At 41.9% G+C, this 22173-nt stretch overlaps 2 protein-coding genes across 3 annotated transcripts in view; one reads left to right on the forward strand and one right to left on the reverse strand.

Annotated features, from left to right (window-relative positions):
• LOC124001614 (gastrula zinc finger protein 5-1-like) overlaps positions 1-2685 on the forward strand; it is a 532153-nt gene extending 529468 nt beyond the window's left edge. For both annotated transcript variants that reach the window (XM_046308560.1, XM_046308559.1), the window contains exon 7: positions 435-2685. In XM_046308560.1, the coding sequence (XP_046164516.1) occupies positions 435-1373 (939 nt within the window). In that variant the 3' untranslated portion in view covers positions 1374-2685. The remainder of the gene's footprint in view (positions 1-434) is intronic.
• A 6736-nt stretch (positions 2686-9421) lies between these two features.
• On the reverse strand, positions 9422-17804 carry LOC124001662. The gene is made up of 5 exons (XM_046308652.1): positions 17208-17804; positions 16708-16838; positions 16439-16531; positions 12467-12578; positions 9422-12262 (listed from the first exon to the last, which is right to left on the reverse strand). Exons 1-5 carry the CDS (start codon positions 17482-17484, stop codon positions 11295-11297), a joined length of 1581 nt encoding a protein of 526 aa, XP_046164608.1. The 5' UTR covers positions 17485-17804; the 3' UTR covers positions 9422-11294.
• Between the last annotated feature and the right edge of the window lie 4369 nt (positions 17805-22173).

Consider the following 22173-nt stretch of genomic DNA (forward strand, 5'->3'; position numbering starts at 1 on the left):
TTTGATCAAAGTGAGGGAACCAGATTTACAGAAAATGTCAAGCGTTACCATAGTGAGAAAAGTTATTATTTTTGTCACGTATCGTTTTTTGTGCAATAATAGTACTGTACTTCACGTTATGTGAGTGTATGACCATTTTGTTGAAATTAAATACAAAATTGACTCTGTGCTGACTGACTTGGTTATTTTTGTATTATTACAGGGACTGAGTTTCTCTTATCAGTCAAACCAAAACGTTAAAACTTAATTATTGAATAAATGCATATAGACATTTTTATAATAAACTCCCAATGGCTCCATACTGTTAGGTGCTTGTATCAGTGTCAGAGACGGATTTGACTGTGGTTAACGTTTGATCATGTTTCTGTGTGTACAGCAAAGAGTTTATTTAATAAACATTTTTTTATGCACTTCTGTACAATTTGTGTTCACAGTCTGCAGTCCATGAAGACCTGAGGATATCTGGTGTTGCTGGCAGGAGAGACTGGGCCTCTGAGGTGGCTGGTCACAAACCTTGGCTCCTGATCAGGACCCTAAATCAGGAGCCATCGCTCTTCCTTCCCGAGTCGGAACGGGGACCGAATCGCGAGGGGCTGAGACTCCACCAATACACAGAACACAACCAGTGGACAGGTGGACTGAACAACAGTCCTGGTGGTCATCAGAGAGACAGAGGCTCCAGTCTGGGATCCAGTCTGCAGCCCAGACCCTTCTCTTCACAGTCTCAGTGCAGGGATAATGCAGGGCCTGGGGCTGATATAGATGGACCCTCCTGTTCCTATGAAACAAACACCACAGTATCCATGATGAACAGAGCAGGTCACCCTGAGCTTCAGCCTTCACAGAGAGTGGTGGGAGACCCCCCTGGTGATAGTCTAACAGGAAGTCTGTCTTCTTCTTCAGGGTCTCATCTAATGCCTGTTGACTGGGTTCATAGAAGTCCTGGACCTGGGTCTAGCCTTCCTCAGTTACCTCATGGTTACCCCACCAATACAGACAGGGTCAGGGTGGGCGTTCACCACAAGAGGTTCCTAGCCTATAACACAGCACACAATCCAAACAACACCCAAACAATGGCTAGAGGTCAAGGAGGGAGCTCAAACACTAACCACCTGAGGGTGGTGGCTCCTGCTTCTACCTCCTCTGGTGTCATTGGATCACAACGTGGGAGGCCTAGCGTTAGCACGGACGAAGAAAAGCCATACACCTGCCCCACATGTGGGAAACACTTTGCTAAGGCGACCTATGTGAAGAAGCACCAGACCATTCACATCAAGGAGAAGCCCTTCAAGTGCAAATTATGTTACAAGAGCTTCTCATTCCTGAGTTACCTTATCAGACATAGGAGTGTCCACAACAGGGAGAAATCATAGCATTGTGTCTTGAGATGTACACAGGGGATGTCTGGAAACAATTATTTAGCTGAAATATTAGATTTCACATGTGAAATGTCCTGGAGTTTTAGGGGGATTACCAAGTCCCTCAGTTGAGCATCTGGGTAAACTCACATTCTCACATGATACAGACATGTTGTTTGGTGTGCTGGCATAGCCAAAACACTGCCATGTTACTGAAGTGTAACACTGTATTCCCCCTCTGAATTTGGTTTTGCTTATGTTCTATTCATAATAAATATGTCCCTATTTGTTTTATAACTGTTATAATACCCCCCCCCCCCATACACACTCACACACACACAATCAGGTTGTACCTGTTCCTTTATTTACTAAAAATCAAAATACACCCTCTTTTTATAACATCTTTATAACAAGCCAGGTCTGTTGAGATGAAGAGGTCCAAAAACAACCTCTACTGTGTCCCTTTCCCCTATAGTCCTCCCATGGCACTGGGTAGTAGGTTGGATTTCTCCATAATCAGATATTTGTCATCCTCCCCTCTATCAACTTTCATCTCCCATGTCTTTTATGTGTATTATTGTTATGCATCTTCCATGGTTGTAGCAAACAATAATGGACTTCCTCAGCCACACAAGTCATTGCCTGACGGATCAAACAGAATTGTTCCGATGATCTATCGTTCGCTACATGCTTCAGTCTGAAACTGCCATCATTGAAGTCGTTTGTGGTGACGTCAAAATGAGGGGTGTTTTACAAAACAAAGTCATCAGCGATTGGATCATTTCTAACCAGTCAGTGTCAAAGACAATGATGAATTTTCAAAAAGCAGCTTTACCCAATGTGTGTTCTGGCTTTGGCCCAACCCATCAGTTTCTGGGGCCAATCGGAACAGTTAGAATGTGTTTGCGTTTTAGGAGTTGTCAGGGAGGTACTCCGATCCAGACTCATTGCGGAGCGTTTGGCATAGCGTTTGGGTAGCCAGGCAAAACAAGTCACACTCAAAGTTAGCTGTATTTATACTGACGTACGTCACCATGTCAATAGCCTGAAGGCTTCAGGTCTTGTGATGACTGGGGTAAAATATTAAACATGAACGAATGTGCACCTGTACTTGAGATTGCAGAGTGACTGGATTGCTCTTCAAACTGTTTAGGATGGTAATTAACCACATGCCCCTCATTAACCCTTTTGTTAACTTGTCATTTGAAATGGGTTTGCGTAAACTGTTTTCAGAGACAGGAATCCTAGGCTCGAAGAAGGACAGTTGAATAGTTACCTTGCTGAGGTGATGTAAATGGAATAAAGTCATACATTTTTTGTTCTACTATGTTCTTGCTAACACACTGTTCTTTCTAAACAATTCTGCTCTGAGCTTGAAAGATACTGTGGTTATCGTGAGGAGGATATTTTACATTTATTATTAGGATCCCCATTAGCCAACACCAATGGCGAAAGCTAGTCTTACCGGGGTCCAACACAACGAAAAATGTGTGTGCATGCGTGCGTGCATCCACACAACAGGTAGGTGACATGGGGGAGGCGTTGTGTCGTGAGGTGTTGAGTTATTTGTTTTTTGCTAACCAGGTTTGCTGTTCACTTGCGCTGTATGAAATGGAATGGAGTTCCATGCAATCCCGGCTCTGTGCAATACTGTACGTTGCCTTGAATTTGTTCTGGACCTGGGGACTGTGAAAAGAACCATGGTGGTATGTCTGGTGTGGTAAGTGTGTGTGTGTCAGTGCTGTGTGTAAGTTCACCATGCAAACAATGTGGAATTTTGTTACACATTCATGTTTGTTATAAAAACTAGAAGTGATGCAGTCATTTCTCAACTCTTAGACAAGAGAGACTGGCATACAGAGTATTGATATTAGCCCACAGATTACAATGAAGAACAAAAAGTGCCACTCTGTTCATGGCCAGTCGCAGCTTAACTCGGTCCTTCTTTGCAGCACTTGACCACATAACGGGACAATAATCAAGATAGGATCAAACTAGAGCCTGCAGGACTTGACCATACTTTTATTTTATTTAACCTTTATTTAACTGGGCAAGTCAGTTAAGAACAAATTCTTATTTACAATGACGGCCTACCAAAAGGCAAAAGGCCCCCTACGGGGACGGGCTGGGATTAAAAATCAATTCAATCAAATTATAGGACAAAACACATCACGGCAAGAGAGACAACACACCACCTAAGGCGACAACAAAGCATGGCAGCAAGACAACATGACAACAACATGGTAGCAACATAACATGGCAGCAGCACAACACGGTAGTAGCAAAAAACATGGTAGAAACATTATTGGGCACAGACAACAGCACAAAGAGCAAGAAGGTAGAGACAACGTTACATCACGCAAAGCAGCCACAACTGTCAGTAAGAGTGTCCAGGATTGAGTCTTTGAATGAACAATAATCAAGATAAGATAAAACTACAGCCTGTAGGACTTGTTTTGTGGAGTGTGGTGTCAAAAAGGCAAAGCATCTCTTTATCACAGACAGACCACTCTCCATCTTTACACCATTGAATCTCTATTTTTGGACCATGACAGTTTACAATCTAAGGTAACACCAAATATACTGAACAACAATATAAACGCTACATGCAACAATAAAAATATTTTACTGAGTTACAGTTAATGTAAGGATATCAGTCCCAAAAAATAGTATAAAAGTGGATTTAACATGACTGGGAATACAGATATGCATCTGTTGGTCACAGATACCTTTTTTTTAAGTAAGGGAGTGGATCAGAAAACCAGTCAGTATCTGGTGTGACCACCATTTTCCTCATACAGCACAACATCTCCTTCGCATAGAGTTGATCAGGCCTGTGGAATGTTGTCCCATTCCTCGTCAATAGTTGTGCAAAATTGCTGGATATTGGCAGGAACTGGAACACGCTGTCGGTAACACGTCGATCCAAAGCATCCCAAAAATGCTTAATGGGTGACATATCTGGTGAGTATGCAGGCCATGGAAGAACTGGGACATTTTCAGCTTCCAGGAATTGTGTACAGATCCTTGCGACACGGGGCCGTGCATTATCATGCTGAAACATGAGGTGATGGTGGCGGATGAATGGCCCGACAATGGGCCTCAGGATCTCGTTACAGATCCTTGTGCATTTAAATTGCCATCGATAAAATGCAATTGTGTTTGTTGTCCGTAGCTTATGCCTGCCCATACCATAACTCCACCGCAACCACGGGGCACTCAGTTCACAACATTGACATCAGCAGACCGCTCGCCCACACAATGCCATACACACTGAATTCTGCCTGGTACAGTTGAAACTGGGATTAATCCGTGAAGAGCACACTTCTCCAGCGTGCCAGTGGCCATCGAAGGTGAGCATTATCCTACTGAAGTTGGTTACGACACCAAACTGCAGTAAGGTCAAGACCCTGGTGAGGACGACGAGCACGCAGATGAGCTTCCCTGAGATGGTTTCTGACAGTTTTTGCAAACCCACTTGCAAACCCACAGTTCCAGCTGTCCGGGTGGCTGGTTTTAGACAATCCCACAGGTGAAGAAGCCAGATGGAGAGGTGCTAGGCTGGCGTGGTTACATATGGTCTGCGTTTGTAAGGCCTGTTAGACGTTCTGCCAATTTTTCAAAAACAACATTGAACATTCAATTCTCTGACAACAGGTCTGGTGGACATTCCTGCAGTCAGCCAGCTAATTGTATGCTCCTTCAAAACTTGAGACATTTGTGGCATTGTGTTCTGTGACAAAACTGCACATTGACAAGTGTGGCTTTTTATTGTCCCAAGCACAAGGTGTACCTGTGTAATAATCAAGCTGTTTAATCAGCTTCTTGATATGCCACACTTGTCAGATGGTGGATTATCTTGGCAAAAGAGAAAAGCTCACTGACAGGGATGTAAACCAATTTTGGCACAACATTTGAGAGAAATAATATTTTTGTGCATATGGAACATTTCTGGGATCTTTTATTGCAGCTCATGAAACTTGGGACCAACACTTTATATGTTGCGTTTATATTTTTGTTCAGTATTTTTACCCCCTAACATCTGTTCTGTTTTTTAAAATCCTGTTTCTATCCAACATAGTAGGTGGCTCGCTAAATTATGCACTGGTATTGCGTACAGATTTCTAGCACGTGAAACATGCGCACAAGATGAAAATACGTGCACGATGCTAACATGGTTCTGCATTACCAGCGCTTTGTAAATTTGATGTAATTATACTTTTAGGTGGATATATTGTTTCCAGTGGAGATTTTAGCATGTAAAACTTGGTGGGGCATAAAAAGGAAATATAAGCTGACAATGAAAGCTTTTACAATATTTGATCATGACATTTCTCTAAAACAGGCTATAGGCTACATGTGCACCACCAAGTCAGAACAGTAGGATAAGTTACGAGGGGAAAAGAGACCAAATTATTAGGTTGAGGCACATGGGATACTAACAGCTTAATACACAACATAGGCTGAGTATTACTTTCTTAGGTACAGTATACATATCACCTGGCATATTACATAATGTATGCATCAGCATACAAGACATTTTTGGACTAGTTGTGCTGTTCTCACTTGAACAGGAATGTGGCGCAGCGGTATTTCATGGGAAACTTTTGTCATCAAAGTCTGGCATTCTCTGGATTTATGGTGCTTTCAAGACAACTGGGAACTCGGAAAAAAAACAATGTCGAATCATGATGACATCAGTGATATTCAGGTTGGTGCTCTAGAAAGATGCCCGAGTTCCCGACTTGCAATTCTGAGCTAGATGACCATTCAAAATGTATTTTCCCAGTCGGAGCTAATTTTTTCCCCGAGTTCCCAGTTATCTTGAACTCTCTGAAGTCTGAGATTTCCCTGTTCTGAGTCTCCAGCAGGGCAGAAGTCATGCTGGATTGACAGAATGGCCAATGTTGAATATTTATCATTTTAAGCTTGGTAAAGAGACCCTTAAACCCAGACTTGGACCACACACCCACTCCACTAAATAGCAGGCTAGTGATTGCTTTGCAATGCTTGCAGTTAGCCACTGATTCCTTCCAAACCACTCATTGTTGAATTTGCGATTTTCAACTTGAGCAATGTTTATGTCCAATGGCCAATGAGCACCGATAAGTTTTATCTATAATTTCTCTTCATATGAGCCTTCTTGGATAGGCACTTATAATGTAACTCTATTGCAGCACCCAAGGGGCTTGAATTTTCCAGCTCTACCCTTAGATTTTGCGGTGACATAGTATCCCCATGAGTGACAGAACACTGAGCCAATCATGGCGCAACTAGAGAACATTACCAACCCCTACACTCTGTATTTTCCACTGGCTGACTAACCATCACAGAAAGCACTGAGCTAGGCTGAAGCACCTGCATTTTGGAGCTGCCTTACTGAAGAAAGCATGTTTGTATGCAGCTTTATTAACTCAATTATTTATTTGCAAACTGATATGTGACATGTATTAATGCCAAAGTAACATGCAAAACAGGCACAAAAAAAAGAGCCCCAACTGTTTTTGCTCAACAGGTTGGGCTCAAAACAGGTGGGGCTCTGCCCTGTTTTCTTTCCAGCTTTGAGAAATTTCCAAATGAAACACTGCATAGTCGTCGTCTACGAGTTTACAGATCTCTGCCACGGCTGCATTCGCCAGCACCTCCATGATGGAGGCTATTTGAGTGTGTAAAATCATACAGTTAGCCATTGTTAGCTAACGTTAGCAGACCACTGAGAAGCCAGCAAGAATAAGCATGAATAATGCAGCGTTCAGGTGCTAGTCGGAACTTGGAAACTCTGACATTTCCGGCTTGCTAACTCATGGTCGAAAGATTATCCACACCCAACTCTCTTATCCCTTGCAGGTATCTAACAGCATGTTACAATATAATGCAAAACAGCAACAAATTATTTATTCAGATAGTTGAATTTGATAAAGGTACTGCATTTCAGCAGAGCATGTGGTCATGAGTTTAGTTCACATTCCTCTGTTGTAGACAACAGAGCCCATGGGATTTCCCCCAATTAGAAAAAGGAGATACAGAGACAGTCAACGGACTGAACTGGGCTGTGAGTGTGTGTGTGAAGGGCGTACTGACGGGGCTGGAACTACGTGGTATTACAACAATAGCCTACACTGCTATTATAACAAACAAAGAAAAGGACAGTGTCTCTAAATTAGGAACAATGTTTAATTCTCCAATTCGGGGAGGTAGGAGTATTTTGCGGAGAGTTCCTTTGCTCTACTGTGACCCTCTCTCTCCCATACTGCATGGTCAGAGAGCCATCAAAGCAGCAAGATTTGTGACCTGTTGCCACGAGAAAAGGGCAACCAGTGAAGAACACGCACCATTGTAAATACAACCCATATCTATGCTTATTCATTTTATCTTGTGTCCTTTACCATTTGTACATTGTTAAAACACTGTATATATATATATATATATATATATAATATGACATTTGTAATGTCTTTATTGTTTTGAAACTTCTGTATGTGTGATGTCTACTGTTAATTTTTATTGTTTATTTCACTTTATATATTATCTACCTCACTTGCTTTAGCAATGTTAACACATGTTTCCCATGCCAATAAAGCCCTTGAATTGAATTGAGACAACTTTTGACAAGAATTTATGACGTGGTTGTAAAGTCATAAATGAGGCCCCTCTTAACAAGAGAGGAGGGGGAGGGGTTGTTCACATCTCTGCTAGCTGATTCACTGAAAGGGCTAGCTTCATGACACAAGGTACTTATCGTAAGAGTAGGGGGTGTTAACCCCGGTGTCCTGGCTAAATTCCCAATCTGGCCCTCATACCATCATGGCCACCTAATCATCCCCAGCTTCCAATTGGCTCATTCATCCCCACTCCTCTCCCCTGTAACTATTCCCCGTTGCTGTTTATGAGAATGTGTTCTCAGTCAACCTGGTAAAATAAAGGATAAATTAAAAACAAACACCCTTGGAGAGTCAAGTCGCAGCCAGGGTTCAGACATTATTGACAGCGATCCTGGAGCCTTGCTCAAGGGCAGATCGAAAGATTTTTCAGGTTCGGGGATTCGAACTCGCAACCTTTCAGTTACTGGCCCAACACTCTAACCACTAGTCTACCTTTCACCCAGGAACATTCCCTCTCCCACCCAAATAGCCAATATTAATATACAATATATAGCCTCAGAAATAAGGATAATGAACTCAATAACTTGCTAACTTTATGTTGGCCATCATTGAGGCTTAGGATAATTCCTTCGACAGTACAGTAGTAGCAATACACGAATACTTACACTGAGTATACCAAACATTAGAAACACCATTCCTAATACTAATACCCCCCCCCCCACACCACTTTGAAGAGTCTCAAATATAAAATATATTTTGATTTGTTTAACACTTTTTTGGTTACTACATGATTCAATATGTGTTATTTCATAGTTTTGATGTCTTCACTTTTATTCTACAAAGTAGAAAGTAGTAGAAATAAAGAAAACCCTGGAATGAGTAGGTGTGTCCAAACTTTTGACTGGTGCTGTATATATCATGGTGTACAAGACACCTGTCTGATTCACGCTGAGTGGACTGATCCATTGTGGAGGCTGTGGTGGAAGCACAGTCCATCAGTCTAAGGTGTGTTACTGAAATTGTATGTGGTTATATAACATAAACAATGGTGCAACAATAATACAAATAATAACAAATGAGCTTTCTCTAATAGCGGTTGCTGTCCATGGTTCTGAAACACATCAGTGCACTGTTGAATTGGCTTCTTTTCCTAGACCATGTTGCTATGTGCATAATAGCAAAGTTAACCAGCATATTGGTGTTGAGAACAATGCAGGAGGCAGCAGCAGAATGAGGAAATGAGAAAACAGCCCTTGCCTTATTGTCTTAAGGAAAGTGAGGAGGAAACCCAAACTTAATTAGGTTAATAATCAATAGCCTAACTGTTAAATGTGCCTAGCTTTAAAAATCATCAATATACCTACAGAAATGAGACAGAGCCTGCTTCTGTTTTCGGTATGAATGTTTAATAGCCTACTGATTCCGTGAGGCTACGCAACGAGATGCCTGTTTTAATCTTTGCGTTGCTGTAATAAAGGCTTTACAATTTTTGTTTATTAGAACAGCCTCTGGTATTATTTATAATTGAGTGTTTACACTGTACCAAATTGTCATTTTTTTATAATACTCATTTTTCTTGATCTCATTATTACTATTATTATAATAATAATAAGTCATGTCATTATCATTAGTAGGATTAGCATAGCAGCCTTGTATAACCACCGTCAAGCTATAGGCCTGTTTAATCTTAAATACCATAACTTACTTAGGACTGCATTTCAACACTTCTACAGGCTACTGTATCAGTCAATCCTTCACTCGTTCATGTCATCACACAGCATACGAGTCATTCATGATTTGAAATGCATTCAAGCGTTTCAATTGTCAAATAAAGCGAGCCTTAAATAATTAGCTTAAACAATAAACCATTCCATTTCGGAAATTGCATTCACGAATTAATGAAAATGTTTTTAGTCTTTACTGTAATAAAACTTTTTTTTTTAAGTTACAGACTCTGGTACGCTTATACTTTACCGCACATAATTTGCACGCAGTGCTGGCTCCTTACCTCTGTTTTCTTGATCTCCAGTATTTTCCACAACTAGTCACATTTAATCCACTTTCCCTTTACCTCCTGAGCAACCTGTAAATATTTTCCCCTTTTGAGTTTATTTGTCATGTCCTCTGCATCCATTTTGGTGTTACGGTGTTCAGAGTTTGTTATAACCAATTTATTGATGTGATTATGATATAGGCATGGCCTGCCCACTCATTAGGCAGGATTAGGGGGCCGCCTATGGCGGGAGATTGATGAGGGTGGAATTTTCTGAGCTAAACAGACCAAGACGCACCTCCAACACCAACACATAAAACCTCACATAATTCTGCCACAAAACAATGACAATTTCTCTCAACCAGTGGCATATGGGCTTTTTAGGTGAGCGGTGATGCCACGCTTTGATAAGCAGTGCCCACTTTATCAAAGGCAGGGGCGTAAAATATTTAGCTTGTTCATTCCCAGCGCACCTCTCCAGGGTGCTGTTGGAAAGATGCATCTCTGCAGCGCTCAACCAACATTCGGCTAAAAAAATGTAACATAAATCATGCAGCAGATCTATGATATGGTAGAAAGCGTGCGTATAGCCTTTTCTGTAGTCTACAGGCTGGAGATAAAATGTATGACAATGTAATGAGACAGACACTTTTTACATAATGCAGGTTTCTCCGATCAAATAGCCTAACCTAAATGGCGCTCAATTAAAACAAAAGAAATTGCTGTCATGTAAACAAAAATACATAACCTAAAAACAGGACAGGACAAAGTAAAATAAACAATCACAACTGTTGTCCTGGAGTTTCACCCCATTGTCATGATCAGTATAAGTAAACATGAATTAAGGCATTATCATTTCCTCATAAAAACATCAGCATCAACACAACAGGACAAGGTTGTCCAAATCATCAATGAAGCATTTTAGAATACCCCAACCATGACGATATCATCTACTCCAGGGGTAGGCAACTAGACTCAGCTGCGGGCTGAATCTTTCTCGGAGCGAATGGTCAGGGGGATGGAAAATAATTGTAATTTGTACACTGCAAAATGACCACAACTAAGCCCAAAGAGATTGTATTGAAAAAGAACAAGAATTTCATACCTTGATAACATTGAGATACTTTTTATTTATTTATTTGTGGGAAAACTTTCAGCTGAATTCCTGGTCTTTTTTTGTTTTTAACCAAAAACAAATCATCCAAATCCTGTTGCTAACCTCTGATCTTCTATGTCTCATCATACTCATTATTTATTCAGTTCAGTTCACCTCATCCACTTCCCTACTATATCCAAAACCAACAGAATTAGTACTAAGTAGTAGTACAACATTACATATTACTATACATGGGCCGTGTGCATTTTCTGTTGGTGTACCCTGAGGTAGCTCCTCTCTGAGAACCTCTTCCCACAGTGAGTACAGGCAAACGGCCTCTCTCCTGTATGGACCTTCAGGTGCATCTTCATATGGTGCTGGCGGGAGAACCTCTTCTCACACTGTGGGCAGCTGTAGGGTTTCTCCCCTGTGTGGACTCTCTGGTGCCTCTTCAGGTTTGACGAGTCTGAAAAACTGGCCCGGCACAGGTGGCAGCCGAAAGGTTTCTCCCCTGTGTGCATCCTCTGGTGGATCTCCACCTGTTTGGGCAAACGGAAGGCTTTCCCACAAAATGAACACGGAAAGCGCTTTTCTTTGGCGCTGCCACCTTTACTGATTCCATCTCTAATACTGTCATTTGTCAATGGGCTTGTGCAGCCATTTAAGGTTGAGGCACTGGCATTGTCTGAGGTCTGGTTTAACATAAGGAGAGTGTGAGGAGGATGAAGGCCAGGGAGTGTCTGTGTTGTCTCAGGATCCATGTTCCAGTTGATAGATCCTATAGAAGGCAGGCTGAAGGCAGCACCTGTTAGGGGGTTAACCTGAGGTGCCATCAGTCTCTCTGAATCACAACTATAGGAGCAAGACGGAGCATCGCTAGCCGAGTCAGTGTCTGTTCTCTCCAGCTGCATACCAACACCTCCCTGTCCCCGCAGACAAAATCTACTACTTGCCCTGGTCTCAGCCAGTCTGTTGTCACGGAGACTAAATTCGGTTGTTGTTTTGTGTTCGACAGTCTGTTTCTGGTTGTGGTTAACACTGTTGTTCCCCAGCCCAGTGTTGAAGACACTGTCCCATCCACTGACCTCCACATTGTCACCTCTAGTCCTGGCCTGCTCAGTAATGTCGTCCCCCGGGCCATTGACCGCACTTGTCTGGGTCTGGGAATCCAAGATGGCAGCCCAGTCTCCTCTGTTAGCCTCCAGCCAACCACCTCAGGAAAAGGTTAGAAAATAGATCTTAAAAACATGGCAGAGAAAACTACATAGGGAGTTTGACTTAATTACTTGATCAAGTTCATACATTGTGTTTTTGTATGTAAACATATGGTTTATTGATTTCATTTTATGCATGAAGAAAATAAATTAATAATAATAGCCAGGTGCATCACAGGTGCATATATGTATTTCTTCCTTACCTTGCTCACCCATCTTTAGTCCACTCAACAGGTTAATACCCTCTTGTTCGTCTTCTATCGTCTCCTCTTTGACCAGCAGCAGATCAGGCTTCCCATCCTCCATGTCTACTGACTGTAAGAGATACAGAGTGAGAGGATGTTGGATCAATAAATCTGATATGAGCACCTTGCTATGGAGCATCTTCTGATTGGGCAATGAGGGATTGCTATGAGTACTATGCAAATGTTAGTTGATTTGATACTATGCAATCATGCTAGTTGTTTTGATCACTTGACACTATTGGTTTGCTAATTACATTTACATTTACATTTAAGTATTGGTTTGCTAATTCAAAGGCATGGTCCCACTATTAAGACAACATTAATCAAGATTAGGGTTTGTATCCACAAAGCATCTTAGACTATAAAATTGGTTGTGCTGAGAATAGACACATTTTACTCCTACTCTTATGGGTAAAAATAAAAAGCTCTGCATGAAGCCTCTTCTAGTCAACAGATATTTAGGACCCCTCATGAATTGTCCTAACCAGTTAAGAGTTATCAGCAGGTTTCTTGATTATAAGAAAAGGCAGAGAGTCAGTGGCTCCTGCACCACATGCAATTGCTTTGGAGTTGATAGAATATTTTGATATTTCTACATGATCAACCCTTAAATAATCTACTCTGAACAAAAACGCAACATTTTTTTTTTACTGAGTTACAGTTCATATAAAGACATCAGTCAATTGAAATAAATGTATTAGGCCCTAATCTATGGATTTCACATGACTGGGAATACAGATATGTCTCGGTTGGTCACAGATACCTTAAAAAAAAAGGTAGGGCCGTGGAACAGAAAGCCAGTCAGTATCTGGTGTGACCATGTGCCTCATGCAGCGCGACACATCTCCTTCACATAGAGTTGATTAGGCTGTTGAGTGTGGCCTGTGGAATGTTGTCCCACTTCTCTTCAATAACTGTGCGAAGTTGCTGGACTTTGGCGGGAACTGGAATATGCTGTCGTATACGTTGATCCTGAGCATCCCAAACGTGCTCAATGGGTGGGTGACATGTCTGGTGAGGATGCAAGCCATGAATGGGAAATGGGACATTTCCAGCTTCCAGGAATTGTGTACAGATCCTTGTGACATGGGGCTGTGCATTATCATACTGAAACATGAGGTGATGGTGGCAGAAAAACAGTACGGCAATAAGCCTCAGGATCTCGTCTCAGTATCTCTGTGCATTCAAATTGCAGTAGACAAAATGTAATTGTGTTAATTATCCATAGCTTATGCCTGCCCATGCCATAACCCCACCACCACGGGGCACTCTGTTCACATCATTTGGACGTACTGCCAAAATTTCTAAAACAACTTTTGAGGCGGCTTATGGTAGTGAAATTAGCATTCAGTTCTCTGGCAACAGCTCTGGTGGACATTCCTGTAGTCAGCATGCCAATTGCACACTCTCTGTGGCATTGTGTTGTTTGACAATGCTGCACATTTTAGAGAAGGGCCTTATATTGTCCCCAGAATAAGGTGCACCTGTGTAATGATCATGCGGTTTAATCAGCTTCTTGATATGCCATACCTGTCAGGTCAAAATTCTACTTTTAACAACCATACTGTATGATTCAGTACAATATGCCTATCACGTTATAAAAAATATCAAAAGAAGAAGATTATGGATGCCAACATAAGGAAAGAATTAAGAGAAGGCAAAGTTATCTTGTCAGGTGAATGTTATAAAACGGTTTCCCACTGCAACATTTGACGGACAGTTACATTCACCGTTGTAGTCTGAAGCGTGCTATAACATTCAAAGCTGGCGATGCCTCATTGTGACAGGGTATAAACTATCATTTGCAACAATGTTAATGAGCGTCATCACCAGCTTTCCTTTGCAGTAACTCCAACTGTTGTGATTACCAGCAGAGAAACTTTTATGAGTTCATTTTAATCCTGGCTCAGATTTTGTCTGGGCAGTGTCAAGAACATCATCCTAAAAACCTACTCTGAGCTGGGATTGTTTTGGGGTCTGAAAACAGGTTTTAAAATGATTCCTTCGACCTTTTCTGAGATGGTTTGTGGATATGGGCTCTGTGCAAGCTTCACACAACCACGGTGAATGTGACTGTACATCACATGTTCCAATGGTAAAACGTTTGATCTCATTTTTGTCTGATAAAATATATTTCCCTACTCTTAATTCTTGGCAAATATGTTGGCATGCATAAGCTGATGGTTGAAGAATAATTTATATAATTATACTGTTATATCAACACACTCTGCTGTGACTGCTGTTTTTTTTTTACCTTTATTTAACCAGGCAAGTCAGTTAAGAACATATTCTTATTTTCAATGACGGCCTGGGAACAGTGGGTTAACTGCCTGTTCAGAGGCAGAACGACAGATTTGTACCTTGTCAGCTCGGGGGGTTTGAACTCGCAACCTTCCGGTTACTAGTCCAACGCTCTAACCACTAGGCTACGCAACTCGCTTTAGCACAGTTGGCATAAAATCACTTGCCGAAAGCGTTGCATAAAACGTTTGAAAGATCTAGAATTTTCCTCGAACACAATCAAATTGAACATAGACCCTAGATGCCTTCAATTTCACAACTTAAAAGGCATTCCCCATTTAGCTATATTTTTTTAACATGATATTGCACTCCAAAGGGATATCTTAAAATAACATGTAGGTTACTTAAATAATAAAATAAAAAAATATGTGATTCTTTATTAGCCTATGTGGTTATAAGAATTTAGGCATATCATGTGAAATAGGGCTCATGTGAAATCATTTTAAAATAACAAAATGTATTGTTGCATGTAGGTCTAGATCATTTATGTATGTATCAATATTAACATTCCTTCAACAACTCCAAAGCAATTACATGTGGCACAGGAACCACTGATTGCATTTTTCTATTATCAAGGCACCTGCTGGTAACTCTTAACTGGTTAGGACAGCTCAAGGTGTCATTAATACACTACAGCGCCTTTGGAAAGTATTCAGACCCCTTGACATTTTCCACGTTTTGTTACAGCCTTATTCTAATATGGATTACATTTTTTAAACTATTCCTCATCTATCTACACACAATGCCCTATAATGACAAAGTGAAACTATTTTGGTCTAAGAACCTCTTCCCACAGGCAAACGGTCTCTTCCCCATGTGGACCTTCAGGTGCATCTTCAGAAGGTGCTGGTGGGAGAGCCTCTTCTCACACAGGGGGCAGCTGTAGGATCTCTCTAGTGTGGACCCTCTTCAGGTTGCCAGCCTGGGCTAAGTGCATGTGACACTGGGTACAGCTGAAGGATTTCTCCCGTGTGGAACTACTGGTGGAACCACCTTCTGGGAGCAGCTGAAGCCTTTGTTACAGAACATGCAGAGAAACCGTTTATCTTTACTACCACCCGATGTGGCTTCCTCTCCCGGAACCTTGGCTCTAGCCCTGTCTTTTGAGTTCAATGCTTGATCGAAAAGGCCATGTAAAGCTAAGCTTTTCATGTAGTCTAAGAAGTCTCTGTCCTGTGAGTGTCTCATCTCCTAGGTGGCTATCTGCATTCCATGTGGAAGGAATGTCGCCCTCCACTTTCTCAGTCACTTCATCTATGACCAGACCCTCCCCTTTCTTATCTAGACACCCTTCAGAGTATACACTACTACTGTACTAGTTCCAGTCCCCTCTAGAAAGATCAGTCTGTCTTTAAACCCAAGGATATGTGGTCAGGGTCCATCTATTTAGTGTAAAAACAAGACAGATCATCAACACCAGTGTATAACGCATCACCATCTACACAGGAATTAACAGCCCTTTGGCTCTGGTGAAATACCAGTAGATACTCTGAGCCGGGAGCAGGAGGACAGCCCAGTCTCCCCAGCCCTTCTGGGTCTAATCCGTGGACAGATCCGGTGTGCAAGAGAGAGCCTGTGTGTTACAGTTAAAGTCTCTGACATTAGGATGGCGTTCAGCGTGCCACTGACCTCCATGATGTTGTGTTGTGTGTTCTCTTCTTCAGTCCTCTCCTGCTTGACCAGGGACGATCCTCTAGGACCTGCAGCCTCTGCATCTGCATCCTGACACAAGAGAGGAGGTTATTACCGGTACATGTGTAGAATTGGATAACAATGTCATAGGGAAGTCTCACAAGCTCTGCTATGGAAGATAAATGAGGATGTACATGTAAGCAAGTGAAAAGGTGAGGTGCCTTTCTGAAATAAACTGGCCACATTTGATGCACTGTTACACAAACCTCTATCATGATAACGTGCTGGATTGAGGTTCCACTCCCCTCATCAACAGTGATTGGTTGGTCATCTCTCCATGTATTGTGTCCCACTGGCTTCACAAAGCTCCTGTGGCCTCCAGTGAGATGTCCTTCACCTGAGAGGGGGGGCATGATTAAGTTAGTTCCTGCCAATGCTATATTGTACAATGTTGAGTTTTGACAGGGTCTAGAATTGGCCAGGATGTAAGGTTACACTTTGCATAACTTCTTGATATATTCTTTCTAGATTGATTAATTATGTTTCATTCATCATATTGTTTTCAATTAGTAAATGCAGTAAATCAAGAATATGGTTAGAATATGATCGTTTCTTTGTGCAAGATAGCTAAGTAAATCAGGGGAATTATTGCATACTATCCAAAAACTGACCAAGACCCAATTATGGTTAACATCCAATTATGGTTAACATCTAGTCACACATGTGCAGAGGTGGCTCCGCTGCCTCGGCCTTCTGCAAAATGTACCTCTTTCCATTCCTCTGTATCCGTCGATCATCTTGACACTACTGGGACGTTTGGAGAGTGCGCGCTCTCGCGTTGTCCTCTCTGCGCGCTCCCGTGATACCTTCAGTTCCAGTAGCTGTAGTTTCCTCCGCAATGCCCTGTTTTCTTTCTGGCTTTGAGTTATTTCCAAACGAAACACTGCATAGTCGTCGTCTACGAGTTTACAGACTTCTGCCACGGCTGCATTCGCTAGCACCTCCATAATGGAGGCGATTTCAGTGTGAAAAACCATGGCCATTGTTTGCTAACGTTAGATGTTATCCATGTAACGCCAGCTTTTATCAACCAAGTCCTATCTCCAACGCGAATGAAATACTAACTGGCGTAAGTTTGTGATGCTGAGCAGTTAAATTAGTAATATTTTGAATTCCATCGTGTTAATGTCTAAATAAAAACCCTAACGACAAAATGGTTCTTGGTCATGTTTACATCCGTACTTGTCTGGGTTTTAAATGGCGGTTGGCTACCAAAAAGTTGCATTACCGCCACCAATTGGACTGGAGTGTGAGTCCATTACACGTTATAAAATAAAAGGTCCCAACCCACTAACCCCCACAGTGGAGACCAATATTTCTATACTATATACTAACCCAAGATAGGCCAGAGCCTGTCGTTTCCGAGGGAGGCAAATGAGTCATAGTGGGCAGAACAAGCAAGGAGGCAAGCAGAGCCAAGCACAAGCTAGTGAGATCCTATTGGTGCGTTCTAGCACTTATTTGCCTATTTCCGTTAGGGGACGCCTAGTCTGAAGTGCGCTCGTGCAATAAATAAATTCTAAACAACGCATTTTGGGGGGAAACTTTGGCAAAGAGTAAAGTCTACAAAACACAATCCACTCTGTTTGTTACAGATTCTAGTTCAGGAAACAGAATGGAGATCAAATGTTTAATAGATGAGGAAATTTGCTGGAAAATCCATATTGCTCCATCTTCTCCCACTTCTGGCCACTGGGCTTCCTCTCATAACCATATTTGGAAGTGAGTGGAAATGCCAACCGGATGCTTCACATTAATAGATCTGGTGAAATATCTGGTTCATTGTTCCATCTGTGGTGGCAGTGTCATTATACCCCTAAAACCTAGCGGTCAAACAGGGAAATGGTTCCAATCATTCATTTTTCCCATTGGGGATTTCAATAACATTTATAATAAGGGCTGTGTTTCGTGTAGCGTTACCCTGGTGTGATGTTTTGATAACCATGTAAATCTCTCTTGGACAAGGTGAATTTGATCAATATTCAGCTCAATTCAGCTCACACCAATCGGTGCTTCCCGCTTGCTTAACCCTGAAGCCAGCTGCACCAATGGGTTGGAGGAAACACTGTTTAACTGACACCCGAAGACAGCTGCAGGCGCCCTGCCCGCCACAAGGAGTCACTAGAGCGCCCGGCCAAACCCTTCCCTAACCCGGGTGACGCTGGGTCAATTGTGTGCTGCCCTATTGGACTCCCGGGCACAGCCTGGGATCGAACCCAGGTTTTTTGTACACATGACAATAGTTTACACGTTTTTGTTCCAGCCTTTCACTAATTCCTCATTCAACTAATTGTTGTCTAAATTGTAGACAATGAATAGTTGAAGATGGTGTTTTTGCTGGGCAGAAAATAAAAACTGTAAATACCAACCATATACAGTGCATTCGGAAAGTTTCAGACCCCCTTTTCCACATGTTACGTTGCAACTTTATTCTAAAATTGATTAAATTGTTGTTGTTTTTTTTAATCTTTGGCAAGACCTGAAAATTATCAACAACAAATTTGATAGAGCTTAAAGAATTTTGAAAAGAATAATGGGCAAATGTTGCACAATCCAGGTGTGGAAAGCTCTCATAGACTTATTGCCAAAAGTGCTTATACAAAGTATTGACTCAGGGGTGTGAATAATTTAGATATTTCTGTATTTAATTTTCAATAAATGCACACACGTTTAAAAAAAAAACATGTTTTCACTTTGTCATTGTGGGGTATTGTGTGTAGATGGGTGAGAAAACAATTATTGAATCCCTTTTGAATTCAGGCTGTAATACAACAACATGTGGAATAAGTAAAGGGGCATGAATAATACTTTCTGAGGGCACTGTACCTCTCGTGGTGAATGCAAATCCTGACCCTGTCTGTATTCGTGGGGTAACCATGAGGTCACTTTTTTGTTGACAAGATAAAGTTAGGGATGACATGCAAACAACAAACGCTGAGCCTTCATATTCATGCTTAACGGACCAAATAATGAAAGACAAGCACTGTAGTTTTGAGTTCAGCAAAGTGGGTGTGGAAGAGGTGAGTGTTGGTATCTATATATAAAGACAAGCTGGATGGGAAATTGCTGAGATTGGTAGTGGAATACATTGAGACTCCTGTTTGCCACATCTTCAATTTAATCTTCAATTTAATCCTAGAAGACGGTGTGCGCCCTTAGGCCCGGAGGAAGGTTAAGGTCATTCCACTGCCCAGAAATGGCAAAGCACCCTTTAATGGCTTAAACAGCGGACCAATCATCCTTTTACCAGTGCTTCCCATGCTTTTAGATACAAAAAAAAATAAAAATAAAGTTATTTTACAGAAAACAAATTAACAACAGACATTCAGCATGCTTACAAGGAAGGGCACTCAAAATGCTCTGCACTGATGATTGGCTGAAATCAATTGATAGAGCGGTTTTGGTAGACTTCAGTGCAGCTTTTGATATCATTGATCATAACCTATTTCTGTGAAAACACAAAATATATCAAAATGGCTGTGTATTGTAATTTAAACTGTATTGTGTTATGTAAATGATGGGCCTTGCAGGAGCTGGAAGGGTTCATAGAGCAGGAGCCATCTCCTGTTTCTGAAGCGTGGGGCAGAAACAGGAGATTGTGGGAATGATTGCTCTTTCCATGACATAGACTGACCAGGTGAAATTATGATCCCTTATTGAAGTTACCTGTTAAATACACTTCAATCAGTGTAGATGAAGGGGAGGAGGCAGGTTAAATCATTATTTTTAAGCGTTGAGACAATTGAGACATGGATTGTGTATGTGTGCCATTCAGAGGATGAAGGGGCAAGACAAAATATATAAGTATCTTTTGAATGGGGTACGGTAGTAGGTGCCAGGCACACCGGTTTGTGTCAAGAACTGCAATCCGGGGCCAGAGGTCCAGTCTCTACCACCATCAACACCACAGGTCCTACTGGATTGCTGACTGTAAACACAAATTGTACATTAGAGCATATTAAGGTTTACAGTATACAGTTGAAGTCGGAAGGTTACATACACCTTAGCCAAATACATTTAAACTCAGTTTTTAACAATTCCCGACATTTAATCCTAGTAAAAATTCCCTGTCTTAGGTCAGTTAGGATCACCACTTTATTTTAAGAATGTGAAATGTCTGAGTAATAGTAGAGAATGATTTATTTCAGCTTTTATTTCTTTCATCACATTCCCAGTGGGTCAGAAGTTTACATACACTCAATTAGTATTTGGTAGCATTGCCTTTAAATTGTTTAACTTGGGTCAAACGTTTTGGGTAGCCTTCCACAAGCTTCCCATAATAATTTGAGTGAATTTTGGTCCAGTCCTCCTGACCAAGCTGGTGTAACTGAGTCAGGTTTGTGGGCCTCCTTGCTCACACACGCTTTTTCAGTACTGCCCACACATTTTCTATGGGATTGAGGTCAGGGCTTTGTGATGGCCACTCCAATACCTTGACTTTGTTGTCCTTAAGCCATTTTGCCACAACTTTGGAAGTATGCTTGGGGTCATTGTCCATTTGGAAGACCCATTTACGACCAAGTTTTAACTTCCTGACCGATGTCTTGAGAAAGTGGTGATCCTAACTGACCTAAGACAGGGCATTTTTACTAGGATTAAATATCAGGAATTGTGAAAAACTGAGTTTAAATGTATTTGGCTAAGGTGTATGTAAACTTCTGACTTCAACTGTAGGTATAGATATTAAAATGACTATGCATAGATAATAACAGAGTAGCAGCAGCATGGAGGGGGGGGGCAATGCAAATAGTCTGGGAAGCTATTTGATTATATGTTCAGGAGTCTTTTGGCTTGGGGATAGAAGCTGTTTAGAAGCCTCTTGGACCTACTCTTGGTGCTCCGGTACCACTTGCTGTGCGGTAGCGAAGAGAACAGTCTTTGACTAGGGTGGCAGGAGTCTTTGACAACTCTTAGGGCCTTCCTCTGACATTACCTGGTATAAAGGTCCTGGATGGTAGGAAGCTTGGCCCCGGTGATGTACTGAGCCTAACACACTTCCCTCTGTAGTGCCTTGCGGTCGGAGGCCGAGCAGTTGCCATTCCAGGCAGTGATGCAACCCGCCAGGATGCTCTCGATGGTGCAGCTGTAAAACCTTTTGAGGATCTGAGGACCCATGCCAAATCTTTTCAGTCACCTGAGGGGGAAGATGTTTTGGTGTGCTTGGACCATGTTAGTTTGTTGGTGTGGACGCCAAGGAACTTGAAGCTCTCAACCTGCTCCACTACAGCCCTGTCCATGAGAATGGGGGCATGCTCGGTCCAACTTTTCCTGTAGTCCACAATCATCTCCTTTGTCTTGATCACTTTGAGGGAGAGGTTGTTGTCCTTGCACCACATGGTCAGGTCTCTGACCTCCTCCCTATAGGTGGTCTCATTGTTGTCGTTGATCAGGCCTACCACTGTTGTGTCATCTGCAAACTTAATGATGGTGTTGGAGTCATGCCTGGCCGTGAGTGAACAGGGAGTACAGGAGGGGACTGAGCACACACCCCTTGTTGTTAACTACCCTTACCACCTGGGAGCGGCCCATCAGGAAGTCCAGGATCCAGTTGCAGAGGGAGGTGTTTAGTCCCAGGTTCCTTAGCTTAGTGATGAGTTTGAGGGCACTATGGTGTTGAATGCTGAGCTGATGTCAATGATTAGCATTCTGACATAAACTCAGCAACATCCTCT

The sequence above is a fragment of the Oncorhynchus gorbuscha genome, linkage group LG17 (assembly GCF_021184085.1).
Source record: "Oncorhynchus gorbuscha isolate QuinsamMale2020 ecotype Even-year linkage group LG17, OgorEven_v1.0, whole genome shotgun sequence".
NCBI classification, from domain to species: domain Eukaryota; kingdom Metazoa; phylum Chordata; class Actinopteri; order Salmoniformes; family Salmonidae; genus Oncorhynchus; species Oncorhynchus gorbuscha.

Coding starts and splice junctions, on each gene's coding strand:
- LOC124001662 (XM_046308652.1), bottom strand. CDS start 17,484: ATGGCCATGGTTTTTCACACTGAAATCGCCTCCATTATGGAGGTGCTA. Junction 16,839..17,207: donor ATACAGAGGAATGGAAAGAG/GTACATTTTGCA, acceptor CCCCCCTCTCAG/GTGAAGGACATCTCACTGGA. Junction 12,579..16,438: donor CACAACACAACATCATGGAG/GTCAGTGGCACG, acceptor TATCTCTTACAG/TCAGTAGACATGGAGGATGG.